Source organism: Pavona decussata, unplaced genomic scaffold (assembly GCF_977016875.1).
Source record: "Pavona decussata unplaced genomic scaffold, jaPavDecu1.1 SCAFFOLD_78, whole genome shotgun sequence".
Classification (NCBI taxonomy): domain Eukaryota; kingdom Metazoa; phylum Cnidaria; class Anthozoa; order Scleractinia; family Agariciidae; genus Pavona; species Pavona decussata.
In genome coordinates, this window is record NW_028145496.1 from 1294375 (window position 1) to 1316547 (window position 22173).

Genomic DNA, 22173 nt, shown 5'->3' on the forward strand with positions numbered 1-22173 from the left:
TTGAAACTTAAAAATTTTGGTTTAACTAGGCCAACAAGGCGCATAAAATGGGAGTATTAAAGACATGTTCTCTTCTGAACCCGTCAACTGAAAACTTGTTTGAATCGCGCTATTAGTTAGCAGTCCTTTTCTTTCAGTATGATCGGCTCTAATCCTTTTAAACACTAATCCATACATTCAAATAAATGTTGAAATCGTACGTAGCATTGCTCAGCTCTAACACGAAAAGTCAGCATCAGGAGCTGGGGGGAGGGGGAGGCCTATATTATTTAATATTGTTACTATTATTATTATTATTATTATTATTATTATTATTATTATTATTATTATTATTATTAATATTATTATTATTATTATTATTATTATTATTATTATTATTATTGTTATTATTATTATTATTATTATTATTATTATTATTATTATTATTATTATTATTATTATTATTATTATTATTATTATTATTATTATTATTATTATTATTATTAGAGGACATAAACAGGAGCAGTCTGACTCTACCCGTGCAAAACTTTTAACATTGAATAATCGGCTCTCCCAATCTTTATTCCATACCCAGACTTATGTTCATAATACTTTCCCGCGGTGTTTTTTTTTTTTTTTGTTGTTGTTTTTTTCTTTTTTTTTTTTTTTCGAAAATAGAGCTATAATTATTTTCATAAATACCGTACTTTATACATCGTACTTTACTGTCATGACGACGACGGAACGTATTCCGCTACTAATTTCGCTGGTGTTTATTTTAAAATGTCTCTCCGATACTTTTTTTTTTTTTAACAAATTAACCCCTTCAATACATACATACATACATACATACATACATACATCTGTAGAATAATTTTAATTAGCCCTATCCAGACCAGGTGTTTTTCCGCGTCTTCTGTGGTTTCATGGGACGCGGAGGAGAGGGGGGGTGGGGAATCATCACCCCCTCTATAACCCTGAGAATGTTAACGCTGTGAAAATGACACTAAGAGGATAAATAACCGCAAAGATGCTAGAGGGAAAATCGAAAACAAAAATGAGAGCATAACAGAGAAAAGAGGAAATCCTGCATGTCTTGCTTGACCGGTTTAGGTGGTCTGTAAGGCCATGTACTCACTTCTTGATATTTAAGCTGTAGAAAGAAAAAAAACTTCAGTGTTTTCAGTCTTTGTATAAGAGATTAAATCGCTTTTTATCAGAGTGCGGAGTGAAACCGAAGAAGAGATCCAAGTACGTAAATGCAAGTTTGGATCCAAGAAGCACTAAAACACGCTTCGACGATAAGGTCATGTGTGTCTTCAATGGCCGCCATTTCGGAAAGAAAAAAGATCTATACGTACATGTTTGACAATTTGAGTATTAGTACTGTCAAGAGAGGATGAAGGGGTACTGTAAATCTCTATTTAGGTAAGGTGGCCCATTCATCTCTAAGGCTGGTGTCCGGCCAGAGGGGCCAATTTGTGGTCGCTCAGAAGGTTTTCAGTTGTCACTTATATCCTCTATACATCACGATGTTCGGCGCAAATCCTTATTCACGTATTAATTGCATGTTTTTTCCTTTTTTAATTTTTGTGTATGTGTGTTTTTAAGTTTAGATGTTTCATTTTTTTTTTTTTTAATAATTGGGACAATGGTGATTTGCAGCGGAGTTGCTATTTTGCTTTCTGTTTTAATTACAAAAGTGAGGCCAAGTACCATTCCATGAAAAGGTTTTCTTCGTTATTATTCTTATCTCTCAGTTAGTACGCAAGGTGTGATTGGTCAATTTTGTGGGCCGTATTTCACCTTACGGCCCGCTAAGTTTCCCCTGCTTTCAAATAGTTTCCTTTCCCGCGCGCCCAATTGTCCTCAGACATACAATAAATATCTTACTATAATAAACCTCGTTTTCTCAGTCCATACTGTAAGTTACGGATCCTCGTTTTTCCCGTTGATTTATGGGCCGCGCGCGGCTTTGCACTTGGGCCATTAATCAACGGAAAAAAAACTCGGCCCGTAACTTACAGTACGCGCGGAACTCGAACTCGGATAGTAAGAGGTATTTATTTTATCCACCTGTAGCAAGATAATACTCATTTACATATGATGTATACCAGGTCTTGATTTCTAACCATATTCCACGTATCCCAGCTATTCCTCTTGGTAATTTACGATGAATAAAGTCATTGGAAAAACTAAATCGGCTGTCAGTCAATCAATCAAGTACTAAACACGGAATTGTTTTATATCAACAATCCCAATTTCTCCAGCTAACTGAGATTTATCGTTTCAGACGGTGTTACAACATGATCAGAAAATAAGCTGCATCCATTGTGATTTGCTCTTTACCGCCGGCCTAGCTTAAAGCATAAATTAAGATGAAGTATTTTCAGTTACCTGAAGGACATTATTATTCCCATTACTAGGATAACGGACGGCCTCCTCGTTGTAACTAAAAATACAGAAAAACTGACATTTAACACACTTACTGATATAAGTGTTGTTGATTTTTTTTAAAGAAGTTGACACCGGACAATGACGCTGTTCGATAATATGACGCTGAAAGTGTCTAAGATAATCAAAAAATATACAGCTAAACATTGTTATATAATGGTAATTATCTTACATGGTGTAAGTGGATTTTGGATTTCCTTCAAACTTTCCCCGTTTTCAATAACACTTCGCATGCTTTTCTGGGTAGCAGCCAATCTCGAACCCAGTGTCTTCAGGCTCTTTGGCCAGCGGTTAGTCGCCAGGAGAGATTCTGGGGACATCAAATTTTATTACCGCAGGATTTCTGTGGTAAAACAATGGAAACCGTTATGGATCAGCCAATCATTTAATTTGAATTTTTTTTATGTTTCCAGAGTCTCTCCTGGCGCCCACCCGCTGACCAAAAAGCCTGAGGACTCTGGGTACGAGATTGGGTAGCAGCCCAACTGACAACAAACCCACAATGCTTTGTGGTCTACAATATGTTCTTATTGATCACGTGGACACTACATATGACCGGGATGTGTATGAATTTTTATTTCATGAATGTTAGTCATCCTTTACTTACTTAAACATGCAACCTCGACTAAAGTTCGGGAAGGGCTGAATAAAGTAGCAGAGAAAAGCAAGAGTGGTGGATTGTCTTGTGAGTATTGATGGGATACCTGGGGATTCAGGGTCTGTATTAATCTCGTGTATTAGAGATTTGCGCCAGAGTGGAATGGGATAAAAGGAAATGGCACACACGAATGAAGAGAACAATTCTTGAAGACTAGCCCTATGAAAAAAACTTACCAGAAGAGCAGTGCTTTACACAGTCTACTGACTCGGCCTCCTCGTTCTTCGTGCAGCTACTTCCGCTTTCTGTTCTACATTCTCTCGTGATGACAAACGGTCTGCCTCCCCCTTTCAAACATCTTTCGCACTCACCATATTTAGCCTTCCAATCCGTGCAATATCGTCCTGCGATAATAAAATAAACCTGCTTAAACTCTGTTCAAAACGTCGCATTGTGGCCGTCTGGAGAAACCGGTTCGTATCAACAAATGGTCTATTGTCGGTGTATTGTACATGGGCCGAAACCAGGAGCCATCTCAGAGGTGACATTGACTAATGTCTCTACAACCGGAGCGGAAGTCATCATCCCTTCATCTCCCTCCCCTCCCCCCCCCCCCCCTCCCATCCTTTGCGTTTGGTTAAGGCTGTTTTGTTTTGTTTAATTTTTCTCCTTTTATACACTGTCGCTAACTTTCAGAGGGTACCTCCCAAGCCTAAAACTTGTGACTCTTTTGGCTCGTATGCGCAGCACGTTTAAATAGCAGCTAAGTACAAGCTTTTTATCTCACAATTCTTGCAGACACCAAACCTCTCCGAAAAAAGATACGGCGGGTAGAATGTGTAAGCAAGAGGATTGGTCAATTGCATGCGAGAAATTAAAATGAAACTATTATAAGACCCTTGGTACAAAGAGGTATTTGCCTGGAACTATGAAACTAAATACAAGCAAAGCGTTTTTACATAACTCTTATTATATTTATTTTTCTTGGTACCGACTACTTACTCATGGGGCGTGGTTCAAATGTGCCAGTTTGGCAGATGTTTTTGATCCACTGCACAAGGAATCGAACGTTAGCGTACACTCCATACTTTTTTGGCGATGCACATGTGTCTCCCCAGCTGATAATTCCCTCCAAATACCATTTGCCGTTGAATTCACAGACAAGAGGTCCACCACTGTCACCAGTACAGGCATCTATGCCTCCATCGTCAAAACCCGCACACAGCATGGAGCTATCAATCTTACAAGGGTATGCTTTGGCACAACGTTCTCTTAAGACGATCGGCACAAAAGCTTCCTGAAGCTGGTTCGGTATATTTCCTTCCAAAGTCGTTGTTCCCCATCCAGTAATCCAACACGTTTTGTTATCTGATAGATGATGATGGAAATCTGGCAGACAAGCAACACCAACGTCTTTATTCAGCTTGGCAGGCTTTGCGAGCTTAAGTAGAGCAACGTCATTGCTGTATTGTAATGGCTTGTTGAAGTATTTGTGAACAAAAATTTGTGCAACATCGATATCTTGCTCAATGCCAACACTTTCATTTAGAGAATGTGCACCCAATCTGTTGAGGTGATATTAATATATATTATACTATCGGTATATGTAAAAGCAGAACACCTTCAAAATGCGTTGGAACTTATCATAAGTTGTTCCTTTCAATAATTCACTGAGTTGATTTCTTTCTCTGCGTGTTCTAGAATCATTTTGTAACTAAGTGAGGTACTGTTGCATCGTTTTCATCCAAAAAAGGTCAACATACCGTCACACCACCCCTTTATAAAGCTTGTCAAAAACGTATTAATAATTCATAAGCCATTGACCAATCAAATGGTCGATAAAACATCACGTGCAATGGTTTTTAAACCCTATAAAACCTCCTCCTTATAAGTATCCGGTGTTTAATGTTTTTCTCGTATGCTAATTTCCAACGTTCACAAAAGCATCATTGTTATGAACTCTCTTGACACACGCTTTTCCAGGAATGTTTTTGAAGCCGTTCAAAAAACTCGCAGCACGTGTTTTATCGGACCTAAAACCCGATAAAACACTGCTGCTCGTGTTTTAAACATTACAAAGCAATTTTAGGAAACTTTGCAAATGTTGCTTCTTCAGAAACCCTCAAAACTGATAGGTTATCAAGACTGAATTAACGTTTCTAGTCTATGTCTTCTGCAATTGGGAGCTCTTTTTGCGAGCTACAAGTATGTAGCTAGATTTCACGTATTTCAGTATTCCGTTCAGTCCACTTTAATTAAATTCATTGTATTTGTTTATGGGTTAAGGCGCGTTTTGGTTGTTGCTTAGCTTGTTGGCTTGGCCTTGTTTGGATGTATGGTGTCATAGATACCAGTCTGCCTGGAGTGTTTGGTTGTTTTTATTCTTTTATTTAGTTATCTGCCGAGTTAACGTCCTTGGACTTCCTTAACGTCTGCCCTAATAACTCTCCTGTGACTGTGTGTGTGGCTGTGATACTCTATCTTAATATAACCATCCGTCCGTCTGGTATTTCTAATCAGGTTTGTTACATATCATATCATGTGCACTGACCAGGAGTTAGCTTTCATTCATACCTAACGGTAAAGTTTGCAGAGCCTGTGATGTTAACACAGTGACCAGCAGTTACGACACAATGAGGATCCACTAACGTTCCTCCGCAGAAGTGGTTACCAGTTTTGCCTCTTAGCAATGCCTGCCATGGCCAGGCGTTGACTGGAGCGTTTTTACCCCCGACTATACGGGCTTGGCGAGTTGGACGTGAGCCACAATCACCTGCGTGAACGAATTGGAAGAAGGCCCGTAAAGAACGTTACCTTTTGAACAGAAAGTTTGGTTTTATCAACAGAGTTGATAAGGCATATAAATTCATTTGATCACCGTAAAGAGATCACAGTGCTAACCTTTCGAGCGTTACCCCTTCGTCATCGGGGTCAACACTTGAATCTCTTTCCGGTGGCCAAATTACCTTGTCAACCTTAATTTTTTGAGGCGGTCTACCAAAGTTGAACCTGCTAAGACCAGCCTGTGTTCAACCATTGGAACCTTGATCCATATTGGATAAGTCGCAGTTGCTTTTTGTCGTTTTTTGCAATTTTTTGAGGGAACCCAATCAGGCTAGCTGTCACGGACACATTTCGAAAAAATATATCAAAAATTGTTATTAGGGTAGAAACATTGTTTGGGAAATTGTTCTAAGGAAAAGCTAATCCAGGCGTCGTGATAACATTAAAGTCTCACACTCTGTGAACATTAACCGACCACATCAAACTTTCCCAGATAAATTTCCTAAAAACTCTTAATGTTCTAGGGCGTTTACTCAAATATTTAAAACGTTATTCTGGTTCAAAGTCGCGGCGGGCACAATCCACCCCTCCTCCCGGTCTAGATAGGGTTAAAGAGACTACATTTAAACCGCTACAGAAATTTTCACAAAATTTCAACGGAAGTATCACTCCAACCTCTTCCGATTATTCGGTCTTGCTTGGATCGTGGTTTGTCGTATATTTTTCAGTACTAAAGAAACGACTTCGCTGAGGCTATAATGTTTGTGACAATTTTCAATGTTGTGTGACAGCTCAGATCATCATTGCTTGCATGGTGGCACCACTTATAATCAGTGAGAATACTGATATATCATTATATTTTCTAGTGATGGTAGGTCTATCGCGTTTCAGACACATTACTGATCCCACACATCAAGATTTTTTTAGTCATTTTGTGAAGATAGGGCATGTAAAGTCCACTCTCTTAAAAACATCAGTTTTCTTGTCCATCCCTATAAACATGAGGCTGTTGTAACCTTCGCTGTGGATCAATTAACCACCGTATAATTCGCGTGAAGTAATTCTACTGAGTTGATGGGCTCGCATTTTAGTTTTTTATTTTTGTCACGATGATGACGGATGATCTTTAAAAGATCAATCGTTCTTTAATGCACTGACCGAAAGGATTCAAGCCAACATTTTGACAAGGTTAAAACAAGGTGGTTATGCAGAAATAGCTTTGTTTTGTTTCTTTAATTCTCCATTGTACCACCCTACATCTGAATGAAGAGCGAGTGTACATAAACACATAATTAAAATACTTGTAAGCTATTAGGAAAATGTTTCGTATAAATTGTCTGTTCCCGTGTTTTCTATGTGCGTGCCTTGCCTGTACGTAATTGACTGAACGTCATTTATCACAGGGTCAGGGACTGGAGACACTACATTAATATTTAAGCACGGAAACACAAAGAATAAAACATTGCTCACCTTGAATAGAGGAAGTCGTCAATATCAAAATCACTATCGTTGAGGTAGAAAACATCTTTGTGACAAGGATTGCTTTAAATCCATGCGGTCGAAAGAGAAGACGTAGCATTCGCTTATGGAAACGTGACTGAATGTTTTTTGACCTGAGTGTGTTACCTTCACAACATTTGTTTGTGTTTCATTTCCTGATATCCGTTTCTATGTAACTTTATTCTTCAAAGTGTATTTCGGTCGAGAAGTTGTACTTTTGTCTACTTTGGTATGCACTTTAGAACAAATATTTGTATAAATTTCCAAATATTTAGCATTTATCCAACAAGTGATAGTGTGTCGTAATTACGGAATTAAAGAATTCCGCAATTGTCATTAATGTTTACATTTTAGCTGATAATCTCATTATTTCATGTCAGGATTTGGGTCTTTTCCCAGTCTACGCATACTGTAAAAATAGATCACGGTCATAGAAGGAGGGAGTACCCCTACCCCTCACCCCTCCACCCCCACTTTCCGCGCCCCTTTCCGCCCCTTTTAACTTCAGCATTCTGTTCAAAACGACAGCTGTTTTGTCAAAAGTCATCTGTTTTTCCAAGCTAAAGAAAGGTCAGTTTGTCAGTCATATGGCTCCCTACCTATTCTGTGATTTTCAGTGGATTATATTTCACCCAACGTTCACTGTAGCTGTGGGGAAATGAGGAAAACGGCGGCCTCGGCAAGCATATGCACTTTTGGCTCGTCACGCAATCTTGGAGAGAAAAGATTGCGTTATCTACCAGTCAAATCAAGCTTCAACATCCCCCCCCCCCCTCCCCACAGGGCAATCCCCCGGGCTTTTGAATTTTTGAAAAATTAGTGTTTAAATTGCCCCTCCCTGTGCCAAAATAGCTGTTCAAATGCCCCAACCCCGGGGAAATAAGCCATTCTATTTTATATAGTGGGTATAAAGTTGTTGTTGTTGTTGTTGTTGTTTTTTTGTTTTTTGTTTTTTTTGCACGCACCAAGACACGTCACATGACATCGAGGCTAGGGTTCATATTCCCCACCCCTTATGCATGGGGATCAAATCCCCCCCGGGAAGGCAAAGGGATCAAATGCCCGGGAGGATGTTGAGGCTTCGATTTGACCGGTACATTACCAGCCAAAAGAGCGTCTGCGAGGGAGGCTATATAGCAAGCACGAACTTGTGAAACTCACGTAACACCTTCCATTATTAATTCTAAACACGTTCGCGTTCGTTGAAAATTTGGATGTAAAACTTACTTTGTTTCCAAGTCTCATCGTGGTGTTAGTTCCCGTCTTCTTATTTTTTAATTAATTTTTTTTTTATCTTGTTCACGCCACTTCTAAAAACGTCTGTTCAAACATGGCAAATCCCAGTTCCCATTTTTCCCCCCTCAGCACTTAACACTCTCCAAACGTTTAACAAACTCTTCACACTAACAAACTTTCTTTAATGCTGTGACAGACAGTGTCGCTTCAAAGCACTCAGGATGATACTTGCTTATACAAATTAACAGAGTTAAACACTAACGATTAAACGGACCTAAATCTATGTACATCAGCGTCTCTACAAAGATATCTGCACTCCAATTACAAGAATCAGAATACATTTTTCTTTCAATCAAGCCAGAAAACATGAGGGAACAATGCAGTGTGTACATAAACCGTAAACAGTACACAAATAAACACCCTGGACGTTTATTATAACAACCGAATCTTTGATGAGACATTAAACCAAACATCACAGACAAAAGTGCATGTTAAAGAGGAAGTATCACGAGAATTTGATTTCATTTGAAAAACCAAAAATGTTTGTCTAACAACAGTAACAAGAAAATAATTGTCTAGTTTTGCTATAAATTATCACCCCAGTGAAACAAAACTGTCGATTAGTGCCCCAGTCTAGTCAGAGACAGAGTAGGTCGGAATGGATTGAGACTTGAAAAATGTTACGCTATTTTTTTTAATTTTCAAGTTCTCGCATATTTGTTTCCAAAATGCGCTGGAACAGATCAACCTTTCAAGAATTGAGTTCATTTCTTTCCTCTCGTTGTTCTAGAACTATTTGTAGCTAAGTTAGGGTCTTATCTCACCAATTTTAAGTCAAAAATACCATGATACTTCTCCTTTAAGTAGACAAGAGTGGCAATACTTTTAAAATAACTGAATTTTCTTGAAGTATTCACTCCACTAAGTTCCAGAGGGTACTCTGTTTCATTTGGATCTCCCACCAGGTTATACGAGGGGGTTTATTTAAGTAATTACAGTTTCTGTGACTCGATACTCACTAAGTGTATTGTTCCTTTGAATTGGAAAACTAAACGTTCTACAAAAAAAATAAAATTTGGTTATACTGTTAATGCAGAAACATTCTAGAAAATTATTTTTTATCCTAAACTAGAGCTGGATCGTAAACGCCGGCTACCATTGCTGTAAATCTCTACTTGTTTCCAGAAGAAGAAAGTTGCAATAAATCAGTCAATCAATCAATCAATCAATCAACCAACAAACCAACCAATAAATCAGTCAATCAATCAATCAATCAATCGATCAATTAATCAATCAAACAATTTAATTGTTATTGAGAATACCAACTTCACTAAAAGTAATTTGCAGAAGGGTCCTCTAAATCAATGATTATGTTAAGACTTCAGTACACAGAAACAAAACGTGTGAAGCGTATCTTGTTATGCAGCCATCAATAGCCCGTTTTACAGTTGTGTACTAACTGACCTGGCCTTGGATTGTAAGCGAGACTGGTGTGACCATGAATGAATCTCATGGCTTTACATATGTAGATCATTTTCCTCTTATGCTAACTAGTTTGAATTTACATATGAAAAGCAGTGAGGTTTGTATCAAAACAAAGTCACCACCAGCCTCACTTCCAATGCAAGGCCAGGTCACTAAGCACACAACTGTAAAATGGCCTATTCCAGGTTAGTTCAAAACGGGCTGGAACTTTAAGCTCAGTCAAACAGACTGAAAACTCCCATGTAATCAGCCTGGGTTAAAAGGTGAACTTGGGTATGCGAGACAAACGTGATTTCACTAAAAACGCTTTACCTTGATGTTGTTTTTTTCTGTGTAACTTCAATTGTGCCCGGGCATTCATCATGACTGCAAAGAAATCTCAACCCCACAACCGGGCCAAAAGCTCAGCCCGGGCTGAAATTCTTCTTGTAACCGGGCCATAAGTCAAAACGTGGCTATTACGTACTATACGTACAAGTAGAATGCCAACTTCCACTTTATCCTTTCTCGTTATTTCAAGGCAGACAAAAGATTTTATGACTGAGAAAGATCTTTTGGCTAAGACATCATTATTTTACACGTCCGTACACTGGTCAAAAATGTGGAAATCCCTATGTTTCGTAACTGTATGTACATGTAGCTAAACAGGAATATGCTAGCTGCATCGTTCCAGTTATACTGTTTTCACACAAGCCTATAGCTAGGAGACGAAGACTGCTACAACAAACTTAAAGTGCCCCTAACCCTACAATTTGTTTTCTTGTGGTAGATTTCCATATCTTTCAAGAACTCATTTTCGAAAAAATTTTTGAGAAATATTGAATCCTTTTTATTTTACGAGCGCTAAAAGTTACTGAAATTTTTAAATTTTTGCGCCCTTAAAGCCCCGCTGGACAAATTTTTCTCTCGTGGGCTCATTAGGAACGAGCCAATGAGAAGCGTCCGATATTTGACACTGTGACGTAAGAAAAGGACACCAGAAGGATTCAGAAGGAATCTTATGAGGGGTATCGAATGGTCTTTGCGAGCATTTGCGAGCATGCGACCACTGTTTATTTTTGCGAGCACAAGCTGTTGTCAAATTTTTCTTGCGAGCAGCGAGCACTTTAGAAAATACAGATGGCGAGCAGCGAGCACTTTAGAAAAATAGAGATAGCGAGCAGCGAGCACTTCGAGTACTTCGTAAATTTTCCGCGACTTGGAATCTCTCTTTTATTAATAGGATTAACGAAATCTCGAGCAATCGAGTACATGTTAACGAGAGTGCGAGCATGCGAGCAGTTGCAAAAATTTTGCGAGCACGAGCAAGCGAGCACCCGTTTAATTTTTGCGAGCAATTCGAGCAAAGGCCAATTTTTGCGAGCACTTTTAAATTGAATGGGACCATTCGACACCCCTCTTATGCATGCTGATTCCTTTCTCTACATTTCGAGAGCTGCTGCATCCAAAAACCACACATTTTCCAACCATTTTCTCTGTTTACAATTGAAGCATTACCGCGAATCTTCGGATATTTTTGCACGATGTCCTTTTCTTACGTCACGCTCCATATTTGGCCGAGTGGGGGACTAATGCGAACGATAGGTGAAAATATCGACAAGACTGCCTTCACTTCTAGCGCTCGTAAAAAAAAAAGGATTCAATATTTCTCAAAAATTTTTTCGAAAATGAGTTCTTGAAAGATATGGAAATCTACCAAAAGAAAACAAATTGAAGGGTTAGGGGCACTTTAACTGTTAAATGTTAAAACACAAAATAACAAAACCCTATTGTGGATGTTTCGCTGGGCTATGAAAACATGAACTCATTTCCAGATGTTAAAGCTGAAAAGAAAACAAACGACAGAGTTAGATCATACCGTAAAATCTTGTTCATATGCCCTGGGCTTATACCGCCGTTCAGGGGTTATGTAGGTAAACGTTTAGTTTTTCTTATGTCAGTAGACCTGTGAACATTCGTTACGGACGTTTTTAATAAACTGATTTTCCTTTTGTGGAATGTTGTTTGCCGTTTGTTTAAGGAAGCAATGAGCGTGTGCTCCCCCCCCCCCCCCCCCCTCCCCCTTTCGTAAAATTGAGGCTCTAGAAATGAGACTTGGAGAGCGTATAGTATGCCCCAAGCTCTTTCCTTTCTGAGGAGCGATGGTCACGTCACTTCACGCGAGAATTAAACCATAAATTTTTTTCTACACAGCCTCGTTCGTAGATTTCAGTCGATATTCAGAACTGAAATCGTCCAAATTGGTTCAAAATTCATTAAAATTGTGTACATTTTAAAATATAGAAAAATAGACTTAAAATTTGCCATAAAAAGGAAAACAAAACAAAAAACAAATTGGAAAAAAAAGTAGGCTGTCAAAATCTTGTTGCCATGGAAACATCAAATAAACGAGCAAACAATTATTGTACCAAATGTTTGTCAGATATAAATTTTAGGAAAAGACATTTTTGGTGGTGTTTGCCTTTATATCAAAAACGTTAGAAATATTTTTGTCCCCCGCCCAATCCCCACCCCCCTCCCAACCAACTGAATAGGGATAAGCCCCTGGAAACAATATTGATTTGGTCCCTTTAATCAGAGCATTCACTTCCATTGCCAATAAGCTTAAATAAAATTACTGAATGAAAGCAAAAGAACGATTCATTTACCTGACCGAGAGTAACATCCCTATTGCCAGGATCAGTGAGGAAATCTTGGTGGTTACTGAAAATAAAAAGTAAGCGAAATTAATACAAAAGAAGTAGTATTGAAGTTTTGCTCTCTGCAAAATGTAGTAACTGAACAACATTATTAGATTATTAGACTTTTTGGCGCTCTTCTTTGACTGCAAGAAACATTAAATCGTGACGATGAAACTGCAGCAAAACTTTCTCTTTAAAACAATAGAATAGTGTGGTGGCATTTGATAAAAACTAGGTCTAACCAACAAAACTCCGTCTTACCGCTTGAATCGCAGAATGTTAGACATTCCTTGGTCTCCTTCGTTTTCTTAACATATTCACAGGTGTATTTGTCTTCTTTGGGCTTACACGTTCCCTCAATAACAATGGGTCCGGCGCCCCCATCCGAACACTTCTTACACTCTCCGTCTTTAGCTTTCCAATCCGACAACTCTACACCTACAAGATATTAATTAAAAATGAATTAACGTTTGGTCCTATAACAGTATGCAATACACTTTTTGGCAATTTTCAATAACAGTTAACCATCAGTGCCCAGTTGCTCGAAGCATGGTTAGCGCTAACCCAGGTTAAATACCATGACAACCTATAGGTTTTAATACCTCTTAACCAATGGTTAGCGCTAACCATGCTTCGAGCAACTCAGCCCAGGTCAATAGCCCGAGAGAAAAAAAAAGGTTAACTCTATGATCTATTGGAAACAAAGGCAAACGGACTGTCGCAAAAAAAAAATGAGACGAATAAAAATGCAATTTATATTACAATGAGAGCAAAGGAACCCTGGGCCCAGTTGCTTGAAGCGTGGTTAGCGCTAACCCGTGTTAAATACCATAACAACCTATAGGTTATAATACCTCTTAACCAATGGTTAGCGCTAACCATGCTTCGAGCAACTCAGCCCTGTTTGTTAAAGTCGCTCATTTAGAAAAAATATATTTGTATGTACGGGTTGTTACTTTTGTAAATCTTTCGGAGAAAAAGAGGAGGTGGTTGAGTTCCTTCCATACGAATATTTTGGCAGGATGCACTCCATTTCACCTTGCATGTGTATCCTGCCTGTCAGATTAAGAGTTTGCCTTGCATGAAACGTGTTTTTGTCACCACCACTGAAATACTTCTGTAACAAGTGTCGTAAATCCAAAACAACGTTTGCGGATAAACTTAAACTTAAAGGTCCCCTTAAACGGTTAGTTTTGAGTTCATTTCAGGATGGATAAAAGAAGCGTATGATTATTATTCCGATTGGTTCAAATTAAGCTGGTACAAGCTATTATCAAACTGGATCATTGCATAATTTAATTCCAGGAATTTGATTGGCTTAGCGTCCATGAGCCCATCAGCCATTATACCATGCCCAAGAAATAGCGACCATTAAATTGTCTTCTAGCTGTTACTTGCAAAGCGAAATCAGCAAGATCTGGCAATATTTCTTGATTATTTTTAACAAAACAATTATTCCACTCGAGTCTGTTGGATATGAGATGATTTTAGCCAACTCGGCACTATGCGCCTCGTTGGCAACTATTACCTCATACCCAAAGCGCGCTCGTAGAATAATTGCTAACTATCCAATGATGTGTTCAATTATCTAACTTTTCTAAAAAAAAAAAAAATTATTATTCAAATCACTAACCTATCCATTCGAATGCGCCACTTTCTTTATCAACTTCAAGCATCCTAACCGTACCACTGTTCACACTTGCTATTATAATTTCCTGGATGTCATCCCCACCAGCTTTCTTTACAATCAAGCAAACCTTGATCGACATCTGAATATTTCCCTCTTGCTCCTTGATCGACAGATCAGACACATCCACATTGCTGTATTTGCTGGTATCATTGAACAAGCTTTTAATCTGCAAGATACAAAGCAACGCAATTTTATTTATAATTAAATCTTGTAAACAGAAGCGTTTTATGGCCTAGCGCTGATCATGAGTCTCCTACTAAAAGGCAATAAATCGTCGGATCGAAAAAACTAAAAGTGCAAACTCCAATGCATAGGCTGTCTTTTAACTCATCAATTTACATATCCTATCTTTTAAAACAGAGCTTGCTGGATCTCCTGTCTTTTGATTTAATAGCTTATTTAAAAAAAATGGTAAATAAAAGGCACTTCTTCTTCTTCAAGTGCAGAATAGATAAGGGCGTTTGTTTGTAAAGAAACTGTGGTGCTGCGTTGATAGGTGAGTAGAAACCACGAATATCTGGTTTTATCAAATGACTTAATATTGAGTCATTTGGTCACCGTACTGAGATTCGAGAAATGAAGTTTCCAGCGTTAATTAGTCCTTCGTCAGATCTGATTCGCTCTGACGCTGTGGAAAGCATTAAGTTTAAGTCCATAGCAATTGACAAAGCATCCTTCTCGGCTAGTCTGTTCAACGTAAAGGGAAAACTGTGCAAGTACCCTGAAAGGCGAATGCTCTATTTAAGCAAGCCTGAAAATAAAGATGAAGCTACTCACACTGTCAATGATCTTTTGCTCGAGGGCTTTGAATTCTGATGAGCTCTTGTCGGCGTATGACGCATTCCACTTAGGATTTTTTATCACAACGCTGAGCTTGCCACACGCTGGCGGAATGTGAAAGAAAATACAGAAGTTATTAACACAAGAAAGTAGCTGTTTATAGTTGAGTTTACTCTTTATTCACTTGATGTTCTAATACTACGGGATTAAAATAAATGAAAACAACAGGAGAACTAAACTAACAAGTTTCCTTGACAGGTTAATTTGTTTTTGCGGCTGGACAATTTTAAAGTTTTCCCTGAAGTGGGAGACAGCTTAGGAATGAAGCGAAAAACAGCGGGGAGTTTGGACACGAGAGTGGAGGGCCCACCCCAACTGAGTAAACAAGCCAGCAACAGGCGCCTAGGAAGCTTTCAAAAAATCTAGAAAAAATTAACAAATGACCAAGGTTCTGGAAACCAGATTTTATAACGTCTTGGAATTTTTCCTCGTTCCACACACGAGAACAAGTTTCTCTAGACTGCGAGCAATCGTACTTTTTTCCTCAGAAGACGCGCAAAGTGACGATAAAATTACGCAAATTAGAAATGTGAACAAGGAGGAACTCGCTAGATCCATCACGCGCTACATAAATTAGGAGAAGAAAGAGCGAGACTGTTCACAGTCTGAAGTTTCTCTGGCTCCTCAGTAGACTCCTTATAGCCTTTGAAAAGTATCCTCTAAAACAAGGCGGCCATAAAATTCACTCTTAACTTCATTTTAAGGCCGTCAAATTTTATCACGCTCTTCTATTCTGATATCTGTTGTACACCATATCTTTAATGGTTGTTCCTAGAATGGATACTCCAAAATAAGGCTGGACACTTTATGACGTTTGTACAAAGTAGTATTCTTAATCGATATACAGTCGAACCTTCACTAACGGCCACCTCTCCACAACGGCCACCCCTCTACAACGGCCACATTTTTTGTCCCGGCGGACAGTCCATACATTAGCTCTTGTTTAAACTTCTCTACAACGGCCACCTCTCTACAACGGCAACGGCCACTAAAGTGCGTCCCCAACTGCCAAAATAACCTCTCGACAACGGCCAGTACAGTTCTTTTTTGTAAAAAACACTTTTTTATAAACTGATGCAGTAATCGACATTTATCTTCGGAACATTACGTTTCTGTATCCATTTTAACGATATACGTATTTTGATTGTGTTCCATTTAAATGCTGCAGTAAGCATAAATTGTCTACAATAATATAGCGAATGTTGCGAACCTTGCTCGTTTCGTCTTGTTAACATTTTGATTCAAAACATTATTTACGTTTTATTGTGTATTTTATCTATATATATTATTTAAGATTGGATTGCCGTTATAGGCTACAGTAAGCATGAACTTAGCACAATAAACATGTTGTCCTTCTCGAAAAAAAAAAGGTGTCATATTACACCCCTACCTCCCCATAACGGCCACCTCTCCACAACGGCCACTTTCTTCTGTCCCCAAGGTGGCCGTTGTGGAGAGGTTCAACTGTAATATTAATCGGATAGCACTAACGTAGATCAGAATAGACGCCGATTTGTTGGGAAGAGAACTGAGAAAATAGAGCTCCGTCAAGGCAGAAAATATCCGTTTAGCACTGATCTACATTATTTAGGCCCAAGCACTGATTTAAAAACGGTTAGCTGTCATTTGTTATCAAGGCTAACTGTCTGAATAACTTAAAAATTACCATTTTTGTCAGCTAGCCCTCTCTGGTCTGGTGGACATGGTTAGGAGATAAGAAGCGAGCGTACACTAATTTGATATATTTTTTTTTTACTTCTTTTACCGTTTGAAATAATATTTCTGGCCCCAGTTGTTCAAAGGGCGGATAACTTTATCTAGGGCTGTCCCGAAGTTGCTCGGCAACTTTTGAGCAACTTTTCGGATTTGGAGCAACTTTTAGTCCTTCGAGCAACTTTTCGGATTTCGAGCATTTTTTTCCTTTTTGAATAACTTTCTCGCCCTTTTAAGGCAATTTGTAACTAAAATTTGTCTAAAAACCACCCATTAAAGTTCTAATTTAAACTTTTATGTATGATTCGGCCATTTCTGCGTAAAACACAGTGAAAATACCGGTCCCCTGGGCTGCCTGTGGTAGCAGACGAAAGTGGTCAGCGGTTGAGAGAGACTTAGTCTTACAATATTGATGAGTCAGTGTAGTATAATTATGTATTGATATCTATGTAAAGCGAAATTTATTAATTAAATCGTTATTTGAGTTGTAAATCAATCTCTTACACCCAAAAATAGAAAGCAACTTTTGAGAAACTTTTGGATTTTGGGGCAACTTTTGAGCAACTTTTAGAATTTTGGAGCAACTTTTGAGCAACTTTTTTGGAAAATTGGAGCAACTTTTTGAGAAAATTGGAGCAACTTAGGGACAGCCCTAACTTTATCCAGTGGATAAGTTGCTATCCAGCGGATAAAATGTACTCCAACCAAATCTTTTAGCAAGTTTTTCACGCAATCCCATACTTAGATTAGACAGACGCTTCTATTTTATACACAAATTATAGGGCTTTAGGGAAATTCCTGCACACATTTTATCCGCGGCATAGCAACCTTTCCAGTGGATAAAATATCCGCTCTTTGAACAACTGGGGCCTGTTGTGTAAACATCATAAGGTGTCCAGTCTGGTTTTGGAGTATCCATTTTAGTCTATAATGAGACGTGGGTCAATTGATTCTCAGTCAGTTCTCTGATCACTATGAATATGACATGTCCTGTACCAATGGACATTGGTTTCATGTTCTTCCAAAGAACAATCTAGGTAAAAATATAAAAGGGAGACAGAAAAAGCACTAGATGAAAACAACTGAAATATCGAAAGAGAAACTGAGCACAATCGCGTAAGCCACGCAGATGGAAATGGCAGAAAACCTTTGCCGAAGAGTTCAACTTCACATTAATTTTCTAATCCTTCGAATGGTAGTAACTTTCATAATAGATAGCTTTCGCACGCTTTTTGAATCATCATTTGAAAGTAGTCAAGATAAGGAAGATAGACTTGTCGAATGAAAGTTTTATCGCGAGTACCGGTTAGACTATTTTTTTTTTTTTTCATTTTCTCTTTGGTGTATCTTTGGTGGGTCTAACAAGATAAAAGTGACTATTAATTCGTTTATATTTGTTAATTGATCGTTCTTCCCTTGTTTTGTCTATTCACACATTGAAAGGTTTTTTTTTCCGTTATCCGTCCTTTCTTTCTTCTTTTTTACTTTGATATTCTTTCATCCTATCTACCTATCTCTTTTCAAACTTCGTCTTTTTTTGTCCTTCCTTTGTTTGTTTCTTCTCTCGTTTGTTTGTCCGTTCTTTTGCTCTATATTCATTAGTTTCACCTTGAGTTGGTTGGTTTGTTTACTTACTCTTTTTTGTAGGGGTTGCAGTCGTACTAGGCTGGCTGGACGGCACTGGCGTCACAGAGGCTGAGTTGACGCCGACTGTCATCGAACTCTGAGAGGCTGCTGCACTTGGTATAGAGGTCACAGCTGGTGCCTGTGACGTTGCAGACGATGAAGCAGTCGCTGGAGTTGGTGTCTGTGACGCTGAGGGGTCTGCAGCAGACATCGCTGGAGTTGGTGTCTGTGACGCTGAGGGGTCTGCAGCAGACATTGCGCTTACAGTCGCAAGCGAACTAGGTACAGTTGTACTGTCGCTGGATAGAGCTAAACCATCTGCGAATGTAGCAAAAGCAGCTTTACATTATGTCCATCGCATTGAAAGGTCTCCCTTCCCACACGCATATAAGAGTCTACAGTGTATTTAATGTAGTCCGTTGTTTTAAACCTCGTATCGTTTGACCTAAACGGTTGCTGATTTTAAGCAACTATTCAATACTCGTTTTGTAAGGCAATTTTTGATTGACTCAACGCCGAACTAAATCATTTCGCTGAATGAACCGTTATTCACCTTTTCAACTGCTCAGGTAAAACTTGAAGCACTGTTGAAATAGACATCAATATTTGTCTCAAAGAGAAAAACACAAAGCTTTTGCCTTCTATTGTTGTCTGAATTAGCAATAAGACAAAAAAAGAAAGGAGTCTTTTACCATCTTGACGTTGAATGCTTTCTCAATTCCTCCAAAGCACAACATGATGTTTATCCTGCGAGCAAGCTCTCTAACTAGGGCCTCACGCGGGGTTTGTTTGGAGAGCGAGCGGCGAGCAAAGCGAAAGCCTCGAGAAGATTGGGGCGGTTACCCCAATTAAAGAGTTTGCTCGCAGACTACGTGGTATTCAAACATTTCGGTAATATATGTGGGGGGAGGGGGAAGGGAGGTGATGTTTTTTTTGGCGGAGCGGGTGAGGGGTAACAACTATAGATTAATTTGTCCGTTTAGATTTGTTAGTACGGTGATCGCACTAGATTTTATCGTCCTTTTCCCTCCAAAACTTAAACGAATAATTTTTTGGCAATCAGAAAGAGAATCACAACCAATTCTTGTTTGACTGATTTGTTTGAAGTACCTAGTGCTGAGTTCATATGCTTTGCCTCGATGATAGCAAGAGATTTCTTTTGAATTCATTACTGTCTGATCATGATGCTCTCTCTAAAGTACGTGGGCAAAGGCATTAGATCACTGGAGTCCTCGGGCTCTTTGGCCAGCGGTTAGTCTCCAGGAGAGACTCTGGCAAACTGGAATTTTATTTAAAATTTTTGATTGGCTGCCTCGTAACGGCCTTCATTGTTTTACCCCAGAAATCCTGCGGTAATAAAATCCCAGTTCCCTAGGGTCTCTACTGGTGACTAACCGCTGGCCAAAGAGCCTGAGGACTACGGGTACGAGATAAGCACCTGTCGCGAAAAGGACTATTTTCGTGGCGAAAGAAACAAAAGGCAGTAAATGCGTCTTCTTTCGCAGACTCTTCAAGACAATTAATAACTTCCTAGGCCTTAACATCACATTTTATAACCTACAACTAATATTAGTTATTTGTCAAATTTATGTAACTATTTATGGCAAATAACCCTATATATAATTACAAGTATTTGTTGTATTGTTCAGGGTTCGCACGCGTTAAGATTTGTGGTTCCAAATCGCTTATCTGGTGTACTTGTTTTGGCTATAGATTGTTATTTGGCAATAATTATTCTCTTTCGTGTCATGACTACTGAATATGCCGCCGCAAATCCAGCCGTTCATCCATGCAAATAATTAAACTGAGAGTTCAATGCGAACTGAGATGATTTGTTTACTGTGAATTGTTCTGTACTTATTAAGTCATCCCTGCTCGTTCAATGGCGTTGACTTTCTTCAAAGGATATTACTCTTTTAATAACGAAAAAAGCTAATTCTTTAAATCAGTACTTTAGTTTTTATCCTTCCCTAGACGGTTTACTGATTTTGTGGCCAGTTACAATGGATATTTGAATAAGCTAACACATTTAAGTCTGTTCGCAGTTAAGCGAATGAAATCTATGTCTGACTGAGTTCTACTGATTTACGAGCTGTTGTTAGAATTAAGTTCCGAAAATCCTAAGGCTGACCTTTTTTGGACTACTCTAACGCCACTTTTCTTCCACCGTAAGAAAAAGAGATTATAACTTTCCATGTTATAATTACAAAACTTTGAGGTGACATGTCAAAATTAAATGATCGCCAATTTTTCATCATAATGAAATTCGCAAACCCGAGGCAATTTACTGAATCAGCCCCTGGTTGACGCTGTACTGAAGCACTACCGTGGGAAAATAAAAGCTTTGATCAATCATTTCGATGATATGTCCTTTATAAATAGGTCAGTAGACAGACCAAAATTGTTACCGAGGCAGCAATGCGAACGGGAAGACACGAACTAAAAAACCAAGAGACTGGCGGTCTGCGCGAAGAAACGGCCGAACTGAACACTGCACTGTCAATGCGCTCGAGTTTCCTTGCGGAAACTGACTCAACCCTATGAAGTTTTGAATCGAATACGGTACATTAATCCCTTTATCTGAGACCTTCTAATAATCCAGAAAACGTGTTCGTAAGCTCACGGTGTGCAACACACATTAAATCAGGACTGGAGGGAAAAAGATTTCTCCCCTTCCATTTGCCACAAAAACCACCATGACTCAGACGATCGTCACAATCCTTCGCTGAGGTATAAACATTCTGTTCAAAACCATTTCTTGAAAACGCTTCCACCGAAACGACTTGATTATAAAATAACGATTGTTTTAAACATGTTGAGCATGGAAATTTACCGAGGCAGTGGTCCTGCCTCTAAACTCAGTTGCATCCATAGTGCCTACGTACGGCGGGGCCGTGTTATTAAAAATAGCTAATCGAACTGCGGCGAAAAGCTTCGACTTTTAATCGTGAAATCAGAAACGAAGGCGAAAATAGGCTTGCAACATCTTCAGATGAGCCAGAACTGACACTTAGAGACTAAAAAGTTGGACTATCAGTAAATAATATTGCTTTCCCTAAATACCTGCTCCTTAAATCATGTGACTGACAAGAGTCAAACTGCGATAGTCGTTCTAAGACGTGGGAAAACCAAAAGGATTTTAAAGAAAGCGAAAACTCGATTGATGAGTGCTGTTGAGTGCACCTTTAAATTGCAATCAGTAATATTGATGACCGTACCTTGAGGCGAGAAAACCACCAACGTTGCAATTACGATTATCGATCCCAAAAACATGCTTGTCACTGTTAAGAAACGACAGCTGAAACGCAGCACTTGATATCAAATCACCCTTTTTCGTTTTGCCGAAGTGTGTTTGTTGCTGTTTGTTTCGTGTTTACCCGTTTCTATGTAACTTTATCTTAAGTTGTCGACGTCAAAACTTTACTAATGGCTTAAGCCTGACAAAAAATAAACACTGAGAATCATTTTTATGCCCTGTCAAGTTTTCCGACAAAAAACTGATAACTTTGCAAATTTCCTGTCAGTCCCGGCGCGCTTAAATTTAACGTCTAATCATGATTTGCGAATCGGCTAGCGGTCACATTTCT

At 38.8% G+C, this 22173-nt stretch overlaps 2 protein-coding genes across 2 annotated transcripts; both read right to left on the reverse strand.

Annotated features, from left to right (window-relative positions):
- Positions 1 to 833: 833 nt before the first annotated feature.
- On the reverse strand, positions 834 to 7664 carry LOC146476245 (chymotrypsinogen A-like). Its single transcript, XM_085114782.1, has 6 exons — positions 7286 to 7664; positions 5606 to 5804; positions 4034 to 4596; positions 3268 to 3435; positions 2377 to 2431; positions 834 to 1132 (listed from the first exon to the last, which is right to left on the reverse strand). Exons 1-6 carry the CDS (start codon positions 7392 to 7394, stop codon positions 1114 to 1116), a joined length of 1113 nt encoding a protein of 370 aa, XP_084970908.1. The 5' UTR covers positions 7395 to 7664; the 3' UTR covers positions 834 to 1113.
- Positions 7665 to 8712: 1048 nt separating this feature from the next.
- LOC146476246 (uncharacterized) lies at positions 8713 to 21953 on the reverse strand. The gene is made up of 8 exons (XM_085114783.1): positions 21805 to 21953; positions 18596 to 18904; positions 15185 to 15291; positions 14351 to 14573; positions 12979 to 13155; positions 12685 to 12739; positions 11765 to 11859; positions 8713 to 10763 (listed from the first exon to the last, which is right to left on the reverse strand). The coding sequence occupies exons 1-7, from the start codon at positions 21857 to 21859 to the stop codon at positions 11841 to 11843; spliced, it is 945 nt and encodes a 314-aa protein (XP_084970909.1). The 5' UTR covers positions 21860 to 21953; the 3' UTR covers positions 8713 to 10763; positions 11765 to 11840.
- Positions 21954 to 22173: the final 220 nt, after the last annotated feature.